General features: G+C 40.6%; 1 protein-coding gene across 2 annotated transcripts; it reads right to left on the reverse strand.

Annotated features, from left to right (window-relative positions):
- Positions 1–1670: 1670 nt before the first annotated feature.
- Positions 1671–18313, reverse strand: znf362a (zinc finger protein 362a). 2 transcript variants are annotated; one of them, XM_034695162.1, is made up of 10 exons: positions 18109–18313; positions 17845–17952; positions 13442–13505; positions 12196–12433; positions 11390–11512; positions 9758–10085; positions 4016–4240; positions 3537–3615; positions 3271–3429; positions 1671–3185 (listed from the first exon to the last, which is right to left on the reverse strand). In XM_034695162.1, exons 3-10 carry the CDS (start codon positions 13502–13504, stop codon positions 3066–3068), a joined length of 1335 nt encoding a protein of 444 aa, XP_034551053.1. In that variant the 5' UTR covers position 13505; positions 17845–17952; positions 18109–18313; the 3' UTR covers positions 1671–3065. The 2 variants fall into 2 exon arrangements, with proteins under 2 accessions (XP_034551053.1, XP_034551064.1); XM_034695173.1 differs by lacking the exon at positions 18109–18313 and having other exon boundaries at positions 12196–12400.
- Positions 18314–19207: the final 894 nt, after the last annotated feature.

Genomic DNA, 19207 nt, shown 5'->3' on the forward strand with positions numbered 1-19207 from the left:
ACACATTTGTAAATATTGCATATGGACAGTCCACATAATGGGCTGACAACAGATTTTGAATCTAAAGAATCAGAATAATAACTTTATAGGTGGCTGCATTTTTCGGCAACAGCTATTTTTCTGTCTGCCGAAATATGCATCCACCTGTTATTCAGCTTCGTAGACTATTGCATGTCACTATTTGTTTATATTGTATCAGAGCAGCACAAATTATGAGCTGAAAACAGTTCATGACTCTAAATTTAGTCAGGAAAATTATTACATTAGTGGATGCATATTTCGGCAAACAGGAATCAGTGTTGCCAAGAAATGTATCCATCCTTTATTTACTCTCCTGACTATTAAGATTCACAAACTTTCTGACAGCTCATATTTTGGACTGTCTGGATGCAGAATTTTAAATCAAATGACATATGGCAATCTCTATAAAGAAAAACAGATGGAAGAATATTTCAGCAGACAGAAAAAATGCATCCACCCATTAAGTTATTATTCTGATTCTTCGGAGGCACACATTGTTGTCAGCTCATATGTTGGACTGTCCAGATACAATATTTAAAAATGTGTGACTTTTAATGGTCTATGAAGCTGAATAACGGGTGGGTGCATATTTCGGCAGACAGAAAATAGCTTACTTAAAAAGTTGGGTAAAGTTAGAAAGATATTCACATATTCTACGTTCTCAGATCAATAACTTGTTAACCAAAGGTGGTAAAAACACAAAGTATAGGCTATCTCTGAATTTGTGAACATTGAAAAATAAAATTGAAAAATACTTGTTGAAAATTTGAAGACTTAAACTCAATAAAAAAAAAATCAGATACATAATTTAAATGCAAAATAAATTCAGTGCTAGGAATTCAAAGGCTGATTTACTTTCATATCCTTCCACCCCTTCAATATTTTTTTTTGGACAGCAGTGGCTTCCTCCGTGGTGTCCTCCCATGAACTCCATTCTTGCTCAGTGTTTTACGTATCGTAGATTCATCAACAGAGATGTCTTTATCTAACACTCTGGGATTCTTCTTCACCTCATTGAGCATTCTGTGCTGTGCTCTTGCAGTCATCTTTACAGAACGGCCACTCCTAGGGAGAGTAGCAACAGCGCTGAACTTTCTCCATCTATAGACAATATGTCTTACTGTAGATGATGAACATCCAGGCTTTAAGAAATAATTTTGTAACCCTTTCCACATTTATGCAAGTCAACAATTGTTAATTGTAGGTCTTCTGAGCTCTTTTGTGCAAGGCATGGTTCACATAATGCAATGCTTCTTCAAAATAGCAATCTCAAAACTGGTAGGCTACGTGTTTTTTTTATAGCGCAGGGCAGCTTTAACCAACACCACCAATCTCTTCTTATTGATTGGACACCAGGTATGCAGTCTTCAGACTCAGATTAGCTCTTACTGAAGTCCTTAGCCTAGGGGTTCATACTTTTTCCACTCTGCACTGTGAATATACTTCCTGACTTCCTGCCTCAACCCACATGATATTTCTCACATGCTGTATTTAGTAACCCCTCATTCAGACCAAATTTTTCTGTTAGTGGTGATCGTCGTCTAGCTTTGAACTAACACTTCCTTCTTCTTTGGCCCCAGACTCCCAGAGTCTGTACTGATGCTAGCTGAATCTTATTCTTCACAAAAGAAGCTTTTCACTTTTCCTCGTAATAATAGTATTATTTATTATAAAACAGGTTAACAGTTAACAGTTTATTTACAGACTTATATATCATGCTGTAATGACATCAAGGGCAACTGAGAAGTGTTAACACAACAACCTGGACCCAAGAGTTGTAACAAAGTTAAGGCTTAGATGCATATAAAATGGCAAGTGTTTTTTCGTAAATCAACAGAAAAATGAATATATTCAAAGAAGCATGATGTTTCAGTTAGACATAATGATGCAAATCCCTAAAAACATGAAGATTAACACACGTTTGTGAGGCAGCAGCACAGAGACTGTTACATTTCAGTCTTATCACTATATTTTCTTGCACAGGTGCAACCAAAGTTAGTTCTTTAATAAAATACATAAACCATAATTATGAATATTATGGTGAATGTAGAAAGTTTAATGCTAGTGAATTATTATACGTTTCAGGGGGTTTCAGTAAAATAAAAATGGTGTTATCTCTTTCTGAAGTACATGAAAGCAGAATCTCACCTGAGTCAGTGAGGATTCTTTTGATCAAACACTTTTGGACCATTTTTTTTTTACAACGATTAGTTTTGAGGACTGCTTGAACTTAATTTAAAACATTAAAAATTAAACAGAATATATTCATGTTTCTATGAGGTTGGGGTGATGCTGGCGACTTGGTGAGAATGACTGTAACTGAAAAATTGTCTGACTCATTATTTATGTGCACAGTATGGCTAAATGACAGATGGGACATTGCAAACACGGACATAGAAAGTAGCACAATATACATGAATAAACTTTTTTTATAAGCATTCACCTTTATGTTCACTTGGCAACCCAGCTAAAGGAAGACCATTTCTGGTGCTTTATTTATTTGCAACGACTTAAGTAAAAAAACAAAACATTGTGATGTGTTACAACACAAAAAGTTAAAAAGACTTTCCATGTAGCTGCCCGGAACAATTCAGATTTTTTTTTCATGTAAAGTCACGTAAAAAAAATGAAATTTTAAGGCCTGTCATTTTGAGGCCTGAAAGTGCTGAGAAGTCATCTTTGGATGTCCTCAATAATACTATCTGGTCAGCATGAAAGGAACAGAGGAATTACCCATTAAAAGAGCTCCTCTTGGGGCACCACTTGGTCTAGCAGTTTCATCTTGTGACCCATATAGAGAGGCTTATAGTCCTCGCTGCAGTGGTCACTGGTTTGACTCCCGGCCGTGACCCTTTACTGCATGTGTTCCCGTACTCTCAACTCTCCACATTTCTGCTGTCCTGTCTAATAAAGGCAAAATTTACCCCCCACCCCCAAAAATAACTTTTAAAAAGAGCTCCTCTTCACAACACACTTGAACAATCTGGCACATTTTAAGCTGTTTTTTGGTTCACAGTCCATGGAGAAGCCCTAAGAAGGATCGCTCAGATGAGGGAAATCCGTATAGGGATGGTGGGTGACTCTGTCCTGTCCAGAGGGGAGTGATGGGACACAACATGTTCCACCAGTGTGTGTTTGGACATGTGCTTTATAAGGTATGTCTCCTGCAGGAGAAATAAATATATATTTAGACATCTTTTAGCTGCAGTAAGCTCAGATTTTTAAGTGTTCCTTGTACTCCATACTCACAGATGTGTACGCCCGGCCACACATGCTGCAGCAGTAGGCCCTGGCGTTTTTGATGGCGTGGGCAGACAGGTGGATCTGCAGCGAGGCAGAGTCTGAATAGGCACGGTAACAGTTGGAACATTTGAAGGGTTTGTCCTTGTTGTGCTGCCGCTGGTGAGACTTACAGCAGGGAAAAAAAACACAAAACTTACTCACAAATCTATCCCAGGTGAGGACGACGGAGGTAGTTACAAACAGGTGGAGGAGTGAGAGGAGCTTATGTTTACCTGCAGATTAGACAGCTGAGTAAAAGCTTTTCCACACCCAGGATGGGCACATTTGTACGGCCGTTCTCCTGTGTGGATTCTGGAATAGAAAAACAAAGTACTGCATTAATGGCACAGTTTCATTAAAAGTGCAAAGTTCAAAGTTATACACAGCGGAAAACGGAACTGGCTGCAGAGAGTTAAAATGGTGCTGTAATAATAAAGGGAATTACTGTGATAACTCTGGCACTTATCTACATGCCCCTCCCTTCAGTTAAATCTTAAACCCACAATTTGTGGGAATAAAAACTGACTCTGATCCTTAAGAGCCTCATCAGGAGAATAAACGTGAATCTGTCTTCTTCAGAATCAGTTATAGTAAAAAAAAAAAAAGAGGGCTGCTCTGGTACATGTGCGACAGTGTGTCAATACTCATTATATTCTCAGTTCTTAATGAATTAAAAAAGATCAAGTATGTCATGAAATCAAAGAGATCAGACCTGGTGTGCTGCTGCAGATGAGAGAGCTGTCGAAAGCACTTCTCACAGTACGAACAGCGGTAGGGTTTGACGCCCAGGTGTATGCGCAGGTGCTGGGCCAGGTATGATGCATTGGCAAAGGACTTGGTGCAGTGAGGACACTTGTGAGCCTTTGCCTCTGTGTGGGTTTTGGAGTGAATCTGCATGTCTGACTTGGAGAAGAAGGTCAGCGGACACATTTTACACCTGGAAACAGACAGGAGACACACAGACAAGTGGTGGTTTCTTTCCATTGGTTTATCGCTGACTTGCATGTTGTGCACTGTCCTAGATAGAAGCGTACAGAGGTTTGCTAGTTCCTCCTTTCTGAACGCTGTGTGTAACTGATATATGTGCTGCTCCGACTGCTTCTTCAACATTTTGTCTGTTAAAAACAAGGCCAAACTCACACGCATAACCACCACAGCTTCTAAAATAATCGGTCTCCCCACACCAAACCTCACAGACTTAAACCACAGGGCCATCATACGCATCACAACCTCAATAGAACAGGACATCACACATCCACTATACACCCACCTCACCCCACACCCCTCAGGAGGTACAGGTACAGAGCACTGAGGTGCAGAAGGGCTCACCTTGGCAAGGGCCTGATCCCTGCTGTTATAGCGAGCCTGAACAAAAGGCCTCGCTGAATTACACAACTCTGTCTAAGTGTTGATGTCTTGGTGGACAGTTTGTTGAGCCTACAGTGTATGTTCTATGTTTGTCTGTCTGTGGAAATGCAGGAAGGTGCTGTGGAAAATAATTTCCCCAAGGGGACAATAAAGTCTAAAGTCTAAAGTCTAATTCTAAGTCTGATGAAAAACTCAAAACCACAGTGCAAACACTCACAGTCAGTGTAGACAAAACATTACTAACCCATGGGAAATCATTTTACATGAAGGTTTAGTTTAGTTAAACCAGAGCTGAACGCCTTTACGAAGTTTTTACCAAATCTATGCTTATATAGACATTTTGTGTTTTCTTGATGATGCATTATGTCCACTATGACCATTTGTATTTGTCATACCCTGGACTTAATCTGCTGCTCTGGTCTCACCCCCTCCAACTGCACTGCTGATGAACTTCCTATCACGGACCACTTCCTCCTCTCATTCAACGTCACCCTCCGGCTCTCCATCTCCAAACCACCCCGTGTCATTTCCTTTCATAATATTAAGGACATTAACATGGACTCCCTCTCCTCCTGCATCTCCACCCTGACTCCGGACACTTCCTCCACCCCTGATGATCTTGTCACCCACTACAACAATGGCCTAACTAACATTCTCAACTCACTCGCCCCCGTCAAATCCCGTTCAGTTTTCTTCACCCGTTCTGCCCCCTGGTTCACCCCCGATCTCCGCTCCATGAAATAAAAAAACCGACAGCTTGAAAGACTTAACGGGAAATCCGGTCTCACCATCCACAAAGACATCTACACAGCCCAGCTTTCTCTCTATAAGGACTCCATCTCTCACGCCAAATCTCAATATTACTCCGGACTCATCTGCTCCAATGCAGGCAACACCAGGACTCTCTTCTCAGTACTCAACAGCATAACTCAACCTCCCGACTCCCTGCCCCCCCACCTATACTCCTCTGACACATGCAACTCTCTCCTTCTGTTTTTTAATCAAAAGGTCAACAAAATCCACCAGCATCTGGCCTCCTCTTCCACCCCCCTCCCCTCCTCTGTATTTCTTCCCCCCTGTCAGTCACTTTCCACCTTTGAACTCCCTCATCCTTCAGTAATCTCAGACCTCATCACCAAGTCCAAGCCCTCGTCATGCCAGCTCAATCCCCTCCCCACAGTCCTGGTCAAATCCTGCCTCCCCCATCTGCTCCCCCTCATATCAGCCATTATCCACTCCTCACTGTCCACTGGAATTGTTCCCACCCCCTTCAAATCTGCAGCTGTCAGTCCCACCCTGAAGAAACCTGGTTCAGACCCCAACGACTTCAATAACCTCTGCCCCATTTCTCACCTCCCTTTTATTTCCAAAATTCTAGAAAAAACCGTTGCCTCTCAACTCCACTCCCATCTCACCAACAATAACCTCTACGAACAATTCCAGTCCGGTTTCCGTCCCGGCCACAGCACAGAAACAGCCCTCCTCAAGATCACTAACGACCTCCTCATGGCAGCTGATTCCGGTCTCATCTCCATCCTCATCCTCCTCGATCTGAGTGCGGCCTTCGACACCATTTCTCACCCCATCCTCCTCAATAGACTCTCCTCCATAGGAATCACTGACACCCCCCTGCACTGGTTTCACTCCTACCTCACAGGCCGCACTCAGTTCATCCAACTCAAATCCTTCACTTCACAACCCTCCCCCGTCACTTCAGGTGCCCCAGGGCAGTAAATGCAGTATTTGCCCTGTAAATCCTGCCGACAACGCAACCTTTGGGGCGGCAGTAGCTCAGTCCATAGGGAACCGAAGGGTCGCTGGTTCGAGTCCCAGTATGGACGAAGGCAAGTGGACTGGTGCCTGGACAGGTGCTGGTTCACTTGCCTGGGCACTGCCGAGGTGGCCTTGAGCAAGGCATCGAACCCCCAACTGCTTGGGGTGCGCATCCTCACTCTGACATCTCTCCCCAAGTGCATGTCCACTGCATGTGTGTGCATTGTATGCATATACCAAAAACTGTGCATGTAAAATGACGGAAAAATAACACAAGTGAAAAAAATGTAATTGATTAATAAAGTACGTTCTTCTTCTTCTTCTTAAATATAGCTCTGTCTCCATTACAAAGGAGAGAGTCAGGCTGCTTATGTTCCACTGTGTTAATCATGAACTGCACCTGTCTGTTGTTTGATGTTGAACAGGTAGTGTACAGTGGGTGTTTATGGATGGCATTCAACAGTGGAAACTATTGTCTGCTGCAGCCAAACCCCTTTTTATACTGCCAGTTAAAGGTGCATAATTTTTATTTTTTTTTATTTTTTTTTAAACTCGAAAATCATTGAGGGCAAGCCCTCATTTACAATGACGACGAGTATATAAAAGAAACATTAAAATGCATGACAAGCAAATAAAAGATATAACCCTAAAAGAATGATGATCAATTAAAAACAGACGACAGTTAAAAGTAATGTTACAACCATTGAAAAAATAATGTTACACAAAGTTAGTGAAAACAGGTACAATCAGAGGTTAAACATTTTAAAACTAATGATTTAAAATGATTAAAAGAAACCAGTGCATTTATTTTTAAAGTGCTTTGCAGGGAGTTCCATGCAGATGGTGCAAATACGCAAAAGGCAGATTTTCCCAGCTCAGAATTAACTCTGGGAACCTGGAGAGTGAGCCAACCAGTTGATCTGGTATGTTTTGCCCCAGAAGACCAAACTAGCATCGAAGATAAATATGACGGTAGCATTCCAATAAGTGCTTTATAAATAAACAAGTAAAAATGCAAATCACGTCTTTCTGCCAGAGAAGACCATCCCACCTTTTGGTAAAGTATGCAATGATGAGTGCTGTAACTATCACCAGTAATAAAACGTAGGGCAGAGTGAAATACAGCATCAAGTGGCTTTAATGTAGAGGCTGAAGCATGCCTGTACAATATGTCACCGTAATCGAGGACTGATAAAAATGTTGCCTCTATCAGAGTTTTCCTGCAGTGGAGAGGAAAACAGGACTTGTTTCTGTAAAAAAAAGCCAATCTTTTGTCGAAGTCTACTTGACAAATTTAAAATATGACTTTTAAAAGTTACTTTCTCATCGATCCAGATGCCGAGATATTTGTAAATCTTCACCCTTTCTATTTCGGTGCCTGCATTGGAATTGATGATGAATTTACTCAGATTAATGTTTGGACCTGGAAAAGAGCATGAATTTTGTTTTCTCAGCATTTAAGACCAACCTATGTTGGGTGAGTGCAGCTTCTAATTCAGAGAAGCAGTGTCAATTACAACCCTGTAACGTCTCGTCTTTGATATAAATGTCACAGAGGCTCTATGGGGGATCCAAGTTGTCCCATCACTGTGCCAGCATCAGAGGTAGCGTTAAAGAAGCGTTACAGAGGCGAGACATGATCGCTCAGTTTAGAAACTAAAACTGTTAGAGCCATATTTGTATCGATGTTATGTGTGGACTGTTTTATTTTGTTTCTTGCACTTCCTTGTTTACACACTAGATGACGGGTGTTGTCAAGTAGGGTGTTAGAAGGTATAAAGAAGACCCAATTAGTGGCAGGTGAGCTGCCTATCTGTTAAGCCAACAGTTTTTGACCGTTGTCGTCATCGTCGTGTTTATGATATCTTTTATGACAAGTCAGTGAGTCCCAGAAAAGCAGCTCTTCAGTGGCTTATTGGTTTTGTTTCGACTGGCGAAAGCAAGCCACAACCAAAACAATGGTCTGAAAGAGCAACGACATCCTACCTACTGTAGAGATGTGCCATGTTGATTGAAGTAACACGTTTAATACATAACAAGTACTTCTAATGGAATATTTCTAGACGGTTTTCTTTGATTTTTATATACACCCAAGAACAGGTTCTTAGCACATTTTAGAGATTGAGTTTGAGACTCACTATTTTTTTTAATGGGTGTACTATTTTTGCATTAGTTATTGTTACGGGGTTCTCATCATAGACTGTATAAAATATGGACGTAGTATCTGTGACGTCACCCATCTGTTCCTGAGCGCAGTTTTGAAGTCAGTCGACGGTGACAGCCAAATTGGAAATGCGGAAGTCAACCAGGCAGAGTGTGACGTAAAGGGGCGGAGTTTGAGCCTCCTAGCCAACAGCTATGTGTTCCTGTCTGGGAGTCAAGTCAGTCATGTCCTTATTTGGGCAAAAACTTGTAATCTTAATATCTTCTGAACCGTCGCGTTAGAAAAAAATTCACCCCCGTACAGTGTGTGCAGATAGAGAAATTAGCTTCGTAGGTCCAATCTGTTTTTTGAACCTGGCTGTAAACATGTTAATTAATGCTGCAAAGATCGTCTTTTTTGAATGGGTGTCTATGTGGTTCCTGGTGTTTCTGCAGCCAGCCTCAAGCGTGAATTGCAGTTTATAACACTTCCGCATGGGCTTCATAGTTTGAGACCGGAGGTTGCCGCTTGGTTCTCATCCGTGTCTGTTTCCTATTTCATACTATATGTATGTGTTTGGGTGGAGTGCACCACCATGTCTCACACTGTATTGCGTGTTTAGTGTTATTTAGTTTGGTGTTGTTCTAATACTCCGTATATCTAAGCGGGACTTTTTAGAGGGCTGCAGATCAAAACTAGCCAACAGCTGGTGAATAAAAGTAGGTCCTAACATTTCAGTTTGATAATGTTAATTATCCCTTTACAAATAATATAAATCTAATGTTTTTGAGCTGTGTTTATGTTTTTGACAGCCAAAACTATCTATCTTTTTTAGTGTATTTGAAATGTTTCCACTGAAACCTGCTGTATACACAGACATGCCCAAACAGGGATCTATGGATATTCTCTAACTAATTAGCCCCCCCTAGTGGTTGGGGGTGCTATGCCTTTCTCAGGGGCACCATGGCAGCACCGTACTACAGAAGTAGCTTGGTCCCTCTTAAGCAACTGGTTTCATCTCCCATACTTTGGTCCATAAAAGGACTTGACTGGCCACCCAGTATCTTAGTTTTGTATGCATCTACTTGTGGACATCCTAGATAGTATCATAATTCTTCAAGAGGAAGAGGAAGAAGAGAGAGGTTGTATTTCTAAAATGTTTATACAGACCTGTAGGTTTTGCCTTCTTTGGCTGTGATGGTGACACAGGACTGGTCATGGCCTGAGGCGAGGATCGGGTAGGGCACCACCAAAAGTGAAGACCCGTTCTCAGCTTTGATTTTTTTGCGCCCTCGTTCCTCCTTGGGAGGAGGGCCGAGGAGTCCCACCAGCCCCCCGTTGTTTTTCACGGGGTCCAGGCTGTGGCTGCAGGCTAACCCTGAGATGAGGTGAGGTGTTGGGGCTCCACCCAGTCGGTTGTGGCTGCTGGAAGTGGGCGTGGTAGGGGTGATTATCTCTGAGGTGTTGAGGTTGCCTGTTCTGGATGCCAGTGCTACACCTGATGGGAGCAAAGTGAAGACAAGGGTATGAGCGTACTAACATCTGTAGTTATTTTAGTTACATTTAATGACTCAATATTTACAAAGACATATATTGAAGAATAAAATGAAACAAAAAAACAAAGAGGATAATATTGTACAGTATATCCAAAAGGACAGCTGCAGATGTTCCAAATGTTCCAGCTTTAAATGGTAAATGAGCTGTGTTTACTCAGAGCACTATCACATTCACCCATTCACACCACATTCATTCACTGATGGCAGAGGATGCTATGTAGAGCACCATCAGTAGTCATTCACACATTGATGGAACAACCACTGAGGGCAGTTCAAGTGTCTTGCATAAGGACACTTCTGTATGTGGACATTTGGACCTGGGATCTAACCCCTGACCTTACGATTGAGCGATGACCGACTCCACCACTGAGCCACAGTCGGCACACATGCATACATCTGTAAATATTTATAAATGTGCTAGCTAAACAGCTACACATATGTTTTCTTGTAAGAGGGAATGGAAAAAAGAAAACACAAAAAGAAAAAAGTGGACTAGAAAGTTAATGATTGCATTTTTTAACACTTAAAAGAAGGGCTGTATAAGGCTGTTTAAGTTACCAGCATTGATCTTAAATAAAAATTAAATATCTAACAAAACAGATGGTAAATGCATAAGAGTTTCACACCTACCTACTTTGCATTCTTTGTACTCTTTAAATTTTATGGTAAACTTTTGGCTGGAATACAGAACTCACTGGTACATTACTCATGCTGTTTGTCAATTTGTACTCTTTAATTATACTGATACTGAACATAGTAGACCTGTCTCTCTACCTAAAGCTGTTCATTCTTCAGATAGGTCTATTTCTGAAAGCAGTTTCAAACCAGAGTCAAACATGTTCATGCTAAAACATACACTTGAAAAAATAACAGAGAGAGGAGTCTTTTTTGCCCAAACAGAATTTCAATTATTTCATATAAAAAGAATAAGGTTGTGGGAGAACTACATACATAACTAGCAGAGCTATAATGAACATACTGTGGTGCAGCATGACGGTTAACATTATGGTTGAACTTTGCCCTGTGTATTTCCTGAGATCACATTACTTCTCTTTCTTTACTTCCTACGCTTCAAAACCTCAACTACGGTTTCTTGCGACATACATACATACGAATGATCCCACCAATCAGAAGCCATGAGAACTAAGACTCTGTGAGGAAACCTAAGAGTGTGGGGGTCATTTCTAGCATTGTTAAATTCCCCCACGGGGCCAACAACCAACGTTCTGTGTGCAAACTTTGTTACCTGAAACGTGGTTTGTTCTGGAGGGATCTATCAGCTGACGTAAATGCCAATCTTCCCATAAACCTCTGGCTTTGATAGCTGCCTTATCATCCAGATTCAAATTTACATCCCCCAGAATACGACCTGGAAAAAATACACAGGAAACATGCATAGAAAATTTAAAACAATTGTTTTCATGATCCTGGGCAACACTATCTTAATATCCAACATTTTCAAACTTGCATGGAGACTCTACACGAACTATATCTCAAGTTAGTTCATTAAACAGCAGGACTGTGTTTTAAATACTGTTCCAGGTAATAAACATATGAAGGAAGGTGCTGTCAGCCGGAAACCTCATATCTCCAAAACTACACATTTTCAGGAAATTTAAAAAAAATCTGTTTTCTTGTTTTTTTGTACTGCCCACTGAAATGCTCTGAAGAGTGACCAAAAACATTATTTTTTGCAAGAATAAATGAATAATGACATAGAGATACAAGGTTTATCTCTGACAGTAGCAATATTCAACATTAAACAACATTAATATTTTTTTGTCTTCATTAGATAGAAAAAAGGAGAAAGATGGCAGAAAAATCGAGGGAATAAGGATGTAAAAGTAAAAAGCCTTTGGTTATGTATTATTATATTATTTAATGTGGTGTATTTCTGGATTAACTATAATTATAATTAAAGCTTTAAAATGTTTTTAACCGCATGACGTATCAACATGATAATACAGATTGGTCCTGTGAGGATGATTCTGGACTCTGCATTAGGATCAGCACTGAGTGAAGTCAGTGCATGTAGCTGAGGAGCGAGACTACCTGTGACAGAGCTGGAGGCGGGGCGTGCGTGCAGAGCGATGTCAGGCTGAGACGGGCTGTGGAGCGTAGGCATCTGCTGGGCTTTGGACATCATATGCTGGCCGCTCTCCATCTGACTGTGGGGGGCCAGTGAGGGCTGTTGGGAGGAGGGGGCTGAGGCAGCGGGCAGATGAGGGGGTCTGATCTTCTCTGCCATGAGCTGCTCCTTGATTTTATTGATCAAGACTAGGTTATCCAGCTGACAGGCAGGAAACGACATTTGTGACAAGAAAACAGTCATCAGTTCAGTCAGTGTCACTTTGTCAGATGATGGTGCCCTCTAGTGGCTGATAGGTGACATTGCATCCAGTACTTCCTCACTATAAATGTCAGCTACAGGCGGTGTTCACCGATGGTTGCTTTTAAATGTGCTTTTATAACAGGTAATGGAGGAGCAGAATAGAAAGCATCCAGTATTTTAAAAGGAAAATGTCAAGCAAGAAAAAAAAGGGGCTATATATGAGGTGTGATTATCAGTACTTCCATTTTACAATTCAAGGTATTGGAATAAGAAAATAGCAACATTGATTTTTATTTTTTATTTATGTTGGCTTAATGTGCATTCTGATTTCAGATTTCAGTTTACACTTTCTATGTAGGTCTTCATTTTTTATATTTTAGTATTATATTGGACAACCTTTCCACAACATGTATGCCTTTATAATTAGTCTCAGTTATTGTGGCACATGTTGTCCCTGATCAATTTGTGACCCCTTAGATTTATCTTGATTTGAGATATATAACAACGGCTTAAGAGCTACAGTATTCAAGCAGTAGTTTGATATTTTGACAAGAGAGCTTAACTGCATCCTGCTGAAATCAAGTTGAGAAGACTGATGCCTCTCTAATGCCTGTATAGGCTGCTTAGCATGGCACCAAAACAACAGGAAACAGCTAGAATGGCACTAAGAAATCTACATAGCTTTGAAATGTATACATTTTTTAGCTTGACCAAAGTGAAGTTTAAAATAACGAGTAATGTAGTGTTATCTTCTCTGCTTTGTTTTGCAGCTGGATGAAGCTTCTTATATAGACAAAGATACAGAGAGCTGAGTTCACTCCCATTAAAAATAAGTGCCTAGCATGTCAAAAGATAATTTAAAATACTTTCAAAAACAAACACAATCAACTGTTACACAAAAAACATTGAGTGTGCTGCAGAGGGTTAATGTGTGCGTAAATAAGAGGGAATATCAGCATCACTCACCTGGCCAGGCATGGCAGGAGGTGGGGGCCAGAAATAGGCATTGTTAAAGCGAGGTTCAGCCATCCTGAAATAAATACACAGGTCATAAATAAAGTGAGGTCAGCTTCACAATCCATCAAATTCATCAGTTCAGACATGGAGTACATGTTGGTTCAAACTGGCTCCCTCAGACAAAGAGTGTTTACTACATTATGTGTTGAATTGGTGAGTCAGTATTTCTTGCTTTTATCTTTAATATTTAGTGCTATGATTTATATATAAAAAACATCAAAGATTAGGGGAACATTTGGAAAAATAAGTCAATTCAAAGGATCGGAATGTTTTTTCCTGAGGGAACCAGCAATTTAACAAGTTCCCCAAAACTGCCGCTGGTAAAATGATGTGATGGTCTATTGTAGGGTGTAAAATAGAGCTTTAATACCTTATATCAGCAGCTCTCCACCAGAGCAGCAGCTGACTGTTCAATTAGTCCCAGTTTTATGATGGTGCATTTTCCAACACAAGAGGAGACCTTTGTGTTTTACACTTTTTACAGTGCTGCATTTTTATCAGACTCATCTCACAGGATGTTTCAGAGCTGCTGCTAGGAGAAGTTTGTAGCAAGACTCAGAGGTCCAGCAGCTTTTTTCAGAGGATTTCCAACCACAGGCCTCCTTGATGGGTATGCTGCCGGAGAGATAAGCTCTCACATGATTACGACTGCTAGTTAAGGAACTCTTCAGAGCCGTTATTATCAGAGAAAACAGAAACGTTACAAGTGATGTGGCTCAGATGCTAATCTGTCTCCTGCTCAACACACATGGGGCCCCGGCTGGTGGAGGGTCTGATGGGAAACAGAAAAACAACTGGAGCAAAGTGGGACCTGACTGATGTTGCAAGGTAGGTAATCTATACTTAATACGCATTTATTGACACCCAGGGGATGCTCTTTTTAAGTTATTTTGTACATCTATGAGAGAAGCAATAAAAGTATGGAGTAAAGGCTGTACGGGCCAAATCCTCTTGGCCCTCTTCTAATAAAACAGAGAGAGATGTTTTTTTCTTGACTATATGATCTTTAAGGCCTTTCTTTCCTTCTCATCTCTGAAGTTCTTTTTATAACACGTTTAACTTTGCATGCTTTGGCACTCTTCACCATTCCTCAGTCTGTTTGGTTTAGCAGAAGCATAACACAGTCCTCGTCTGTGAGCCAAGAGAAACAAAATTGATACGTTCAGGGGTACAGGCGTACAGTAAACCCCACTGAATATTTCTCTAATGATGCGAGAGGGGATCACTTTCACTTCCTGAAGGCGCTCTGCCTCATGGGAGCAGGATTAAGAGTTTGACCGCTTGCTGGACATCTTTGTGTCACTTTTTGAATCTGACAGTCTTCACAGAAAATGATTAATGGCAGAGAGGTGTAGGCGACATGACACACAGTTCCTTCGTAGTGCCTTACAGCCTCACTGTACTTTGTAAAAACCATCTTTCGGAGTCCTTCTAACTAAAACTACACATAGAGTCTTGACTGCACAGCTTTTGGACTAGCTTTAGGGGTACTAGGGACAATTCAACCATAATAGCTTTGTTTTGATTCTTGCAGGAATGCAGCTGGGTCTCTATAGAGCTGAAATAAAGTCACACAGTTAATATAGATTAATAGGCTTGGAAAATAAACTCGTATCTAACACACTGTTTTCTAGAGCTATAATAGGACAGCTGATAAATCTTCACATTTATTCATTTATTCTAACAGATTATTATTGTACTGATTATAATATCCCAGTGCACAAGATGCTGTAATTGGCATCAGATGGTCCGTTATATTTTCATTTTCCTTCAATGCATGACAAGAAAAGCAGGATGATAGTAAGAATATAAGATTTTAAAGAGGAATGTTTGGGGTTTTGATTGAAAATTAAACTATAATACTATTTATCCACCATTAAAAAGGGAACAGACTGATTTACAGTGGATGAACTGCAGTTCTTCTACAAACTTAGTTACTCTCTATTTTAAAAGTTAAAAACTGAAGCTCAAGGATTAAGTGAAACATCTATTAAATTATTGTTGCTTACTGAAGCCTGACAACAACTCACAGTTTGTCACATTGTGAAAACTTGCAAAAACTGGTTTGACTACTTACTCAAGCCAAAATACATCTACTGATGAGCTTTCTGCAGACAGAATGAAACAACTGTAATAATACTGTTACAATCATAGACTGTATAAATGATGGACGTAGTATCTGTGATGTTACCCATCTGTTTCTGAAGCACTGTTTTGAAGCCATTCGTAGGCGGGAGCCATATTGGACATTCCAAAGTCAACCTAACTGTTGTTGAGCTAGTGTGAGGTAAAGAGGCGGGCTTTGAGCAACCTAGCAAACAGCTACAGTGTTCCCGCCTGTCAATCAAGTCAGCTGTGCCTCTCATGATGGAAAACTCGTAGTCTTCATATCTTTGAAATTGCTGCATTATGAAAAAATTCTCCTCCCGTACAGAGTGTGCGCGTCGAGAAATGAGCCATCCAGACTACACTCGTTTTTTGTACCAGGATGTAAACATGTTTCCGGAGCCAGCCTCAAGCGGACACCCAAGAAACTGCAGTTTTAACACTTCCACATAGGCTTCAATTCTTGCGGCTGCTTGGTTACAATACTCATGCATGTTAGTAATGGCAGACATTTAGGCCTTGTGTAAAGTGCAAAATCCAATAGTGAATTATAATGGACTCCTGTACAATTGAGCCATAAAATATGGGGGACAAAGCCTTTGCCATCGCTGCCCCCACTCTTTGGAACTCTCTCCCTCCACACATCCGCAACTCTGACTCTCTCCTCTCATTTAAAAACCACCTCAAGACCTACCTGTTTCAAAAAGCATACAACACATGACCTGCCCCCCCGCCCCACCTCTGTCCCTGTTATTATTTTATTATCATTTATGTTTTTAGTTTTACCTTATGTGAAGCGACTTTGAGTACTTAGAAAAGCGCTACATAAATTCTATGAATTTTTATTATTATTTACATCACTTGAATTAAAGCTCCTGTGAGGAGCTTTGTTTGTTTTGAATTTGGCGACTCCTTGTGCTCAAAGTGATACCTCTCATGTCTTTGCTGATGCTATCCTGTATATTTGTTTTCTGACAGAAAAATCTCATCATGCTTTTTTTAGTCAAATGTATAGCTCATCAGGAATATTTCCTGGGGAAACATTTGAAAAGGGTTTTTCCTTTACAGTGTTGTAAAATACTTCGTCTGACACCTACCCCCCTTGCAGCAGATACAGGTGTTCAAAATTACAAAATAGAAATCATAATTTTTTTTGCTAATGTTCTCAATTGCTTTTGAATACCGTAAAGAGGCACCACTATTGGTTTCAGTCTGTTCCATAACAAGTTAAGAACTCCTTATAGAGGCTTTAAAGGCAGGCTGTATATTATATGAAAGTGTTGAAGTAATGTAACACCATCTTAGGCTACATGCTGTAGATTCTGTGAAAAATGTTTGAATAAGAAGCGGAATCAGTGCTTTTTGTTATATTAATCTTGTAATTACTACTATAGCCATGTGTAGAGTTTAAATACAGATGGTCTGTAGCCAAGGTTAAATGATGCAACAATTAAGTGCATGAGGCACACTTTCTGCAGACATCAGCTTCAGTGTAACTAAACACAAAACTGATCATTACTGTTAGATTAACAGCAATAAGAAATACAACACCAGAGACAAAAGTTAGGTTTAACTTTTCCATCTTTCCTGTGTCTGCTGTGCTGAATTAGCCTCAATAACAGAGATAAAGAAAGAGAAGTGGCTCTGTAGCCGAGCTGTAAATGAGAGCATCATCTTGTCCTCCGCAGCGCCTCGCTCTGTCCGCCGCCTCTCCCACATTCTCAGACAGTTTATTAAAAAATTTCAGACAAAAGGAAAACAAAAATGGCAGCCCTGTCTTATTTTTATAAGCAGTGGACGCCATATTCTGCAGATCCGAATATTATAAGGAGCTGATTCTCCAGATGCACTGAAACGCTTTGGCGATGCGTCGGGATGTGGCTTATTTGCATAAAGCGTACGAACGATTGTTTACTTTGATTTGCAGGTTTGAATAGCCCGGCTTTAGGAGAGAAAAAAAGCCTGACACTTCCTACAACAATCATCATGCTGAAGCTGAATGCTCTGCAGCTGCTGTGCCATAAATCCAAATGTCGACGTGAATACTGGCGCGTAATGAGAGCTTTTATTTGCACGAGAGAAGAAACGGAATCTTTTAAGATCTCTGCGCTGCAAATAGTCTTTTTTAATGCAACTTTTGCGTGACTTAAGAGAGAAAGGGTGACGGAGCGAGACGGGAAAGATGCACGTGAGAGAAAAAGAGCAAAAACAGGAGGGAGAGGTTTTGTATCGAGCGGCCAACATACCTGAAGCAGCGAGAGAAGAAATATTTTATACAGGATTGGACTCTTCTTTCTGCTCGCTCTCAGTCGGACTTCAAACCTTCCGGGTCGCCTGCTGTTCACTTCTGGGTGCTGCAGGCGAGGGACAAAAACTGATTTTTAACCCATTTTCTGGTTTCTCCTGTAATAGTTGGCTGTTTTCCTGCAGATGTTGCTGTCGCGGGATGCGCTGTTGTGGATTAATTACTCGTGGGGAGTTTATCATTTGCACATTATTCCTTAATTTACCGTAACATGTGTGAGGCTGACTTTCTCTCACGTCTATCATCAAAAATAACAGTCTTAAAAAGACGAGGATAACGCTGTCTGATTTGCATGGCTGAAGTGTCAAGTGGGAATAATTAGCTGCAAGCAGGTGTCATCTTTCTCGATCTGCCTCCCCGGGTCACCGCGGTCATGTACAGTAGATATGATGTGTAATCCTCTCAGCTGCAGCATGACATGCTGCTAATGTGCTCTGTGCTGAGCTCAGCAGGAGGTGGCACTGCTGCCACACACACTAGGCTCAGGTAGTTGTCAGGTTGAGTTAAGGCTGCAAATATGAGGAAGTGCACTAATAACAAATACCTTAACTTAATATTTAGACAGGGTTTTAGAGACTAATCTGCTTTCAATATGACAGAATGACACAGAGAGTCCCCAATTTAAGATAATGCGTGGGGCTGTGGAAATGTATTTTAACCATTTCTATCAGAGGAAATATTAGTGTGCACCAGTGGTGGACAAAGTACACAGCTTCATTACTTAAGTCAAAGTATAGATCCTCCAGGTCAAATATTACTCCAATGCAAGTGAAAGTTGTTCAGTCAGATTATTAATTGAGTTAAAGTACTGAAGTACTTGCTTTTAAAAATACTTCAGTATTCAAAGTACTTCTTAAAATATCTCTAAATGTTTTTTCACAAAGCATGAGTGCAATCAAGAATGCATAGAAGTACATTATGTTTATCTGGAAACCATGACTTGAAATCTCTAAAAACTATACCATGTAATAAAAACAGGAACTAAGTTACTCCAAGCACAGACAACTTAGTTTGAAATGTTCATCTGGAATCAAACAAATGTTACGTAGCTCAACACACTCTCTCATGTTGGACAGTGACTTTTTGTATGTTTGGGCAGAGTTGGAAACAGGGAGAACATTTCAAACGATACGTATCATTCTTAATTTCATAAACCTCTAACACGGGCTGAAGATATGGCCATGGGTGCTCAGGTGCAGAATTATAGCCATCATCACCACCTCTAAATGAACTGCCTGATCTTAGTGAAATCTGCTCTGTTTGCTCCATGTTCAACTGTGGAGATGCATGATATACAGGTTTGG

This window comes from Notolabrus celidotus, chromosome 1, assembly GCF_009762535.1.
Source record: "Notolabrus celidotus isolate fNotCel1 chromosome 1, fNotCel1.pri, whole genome shotgun sequence".
In the NCBI taxonomy this organism is placed as follows: domain Eukaryota; kingdom Metazoa; phylum Chordata; class Actinopteri; order Labriformes; family Labridae; genus Notolabrus; species Notolabrus celidotus.

What these genes read in the sequence shown, in the direction of transcription:
- znf362a (XM_034695162.1), bottom strand. Translation starts at nt 13,504, where the DNA reads ATGGCTGAACCTCGCTTTAACAATGCCTATTTCTGGCCCCCACCTCCT. An exon ending in CGCCTCCAGCTCTGTCACAG is followed by an intron (nt 11,513 to 12,195) that starts GTAGTCTCGCTC and finishes TATTTTTTCCAG; the next exon opens with GTCGTATTCTGGGGGATGTA. An exon ending in AAAGAAGGCAAAACCTACAG is followed by an intron (nt 4,241 to 9,757) that starts GTCTGTATAAAC and finishes GTCTGTTTCCAG; the next exon opens with GTGTAAAATGTGTCCGCTGA.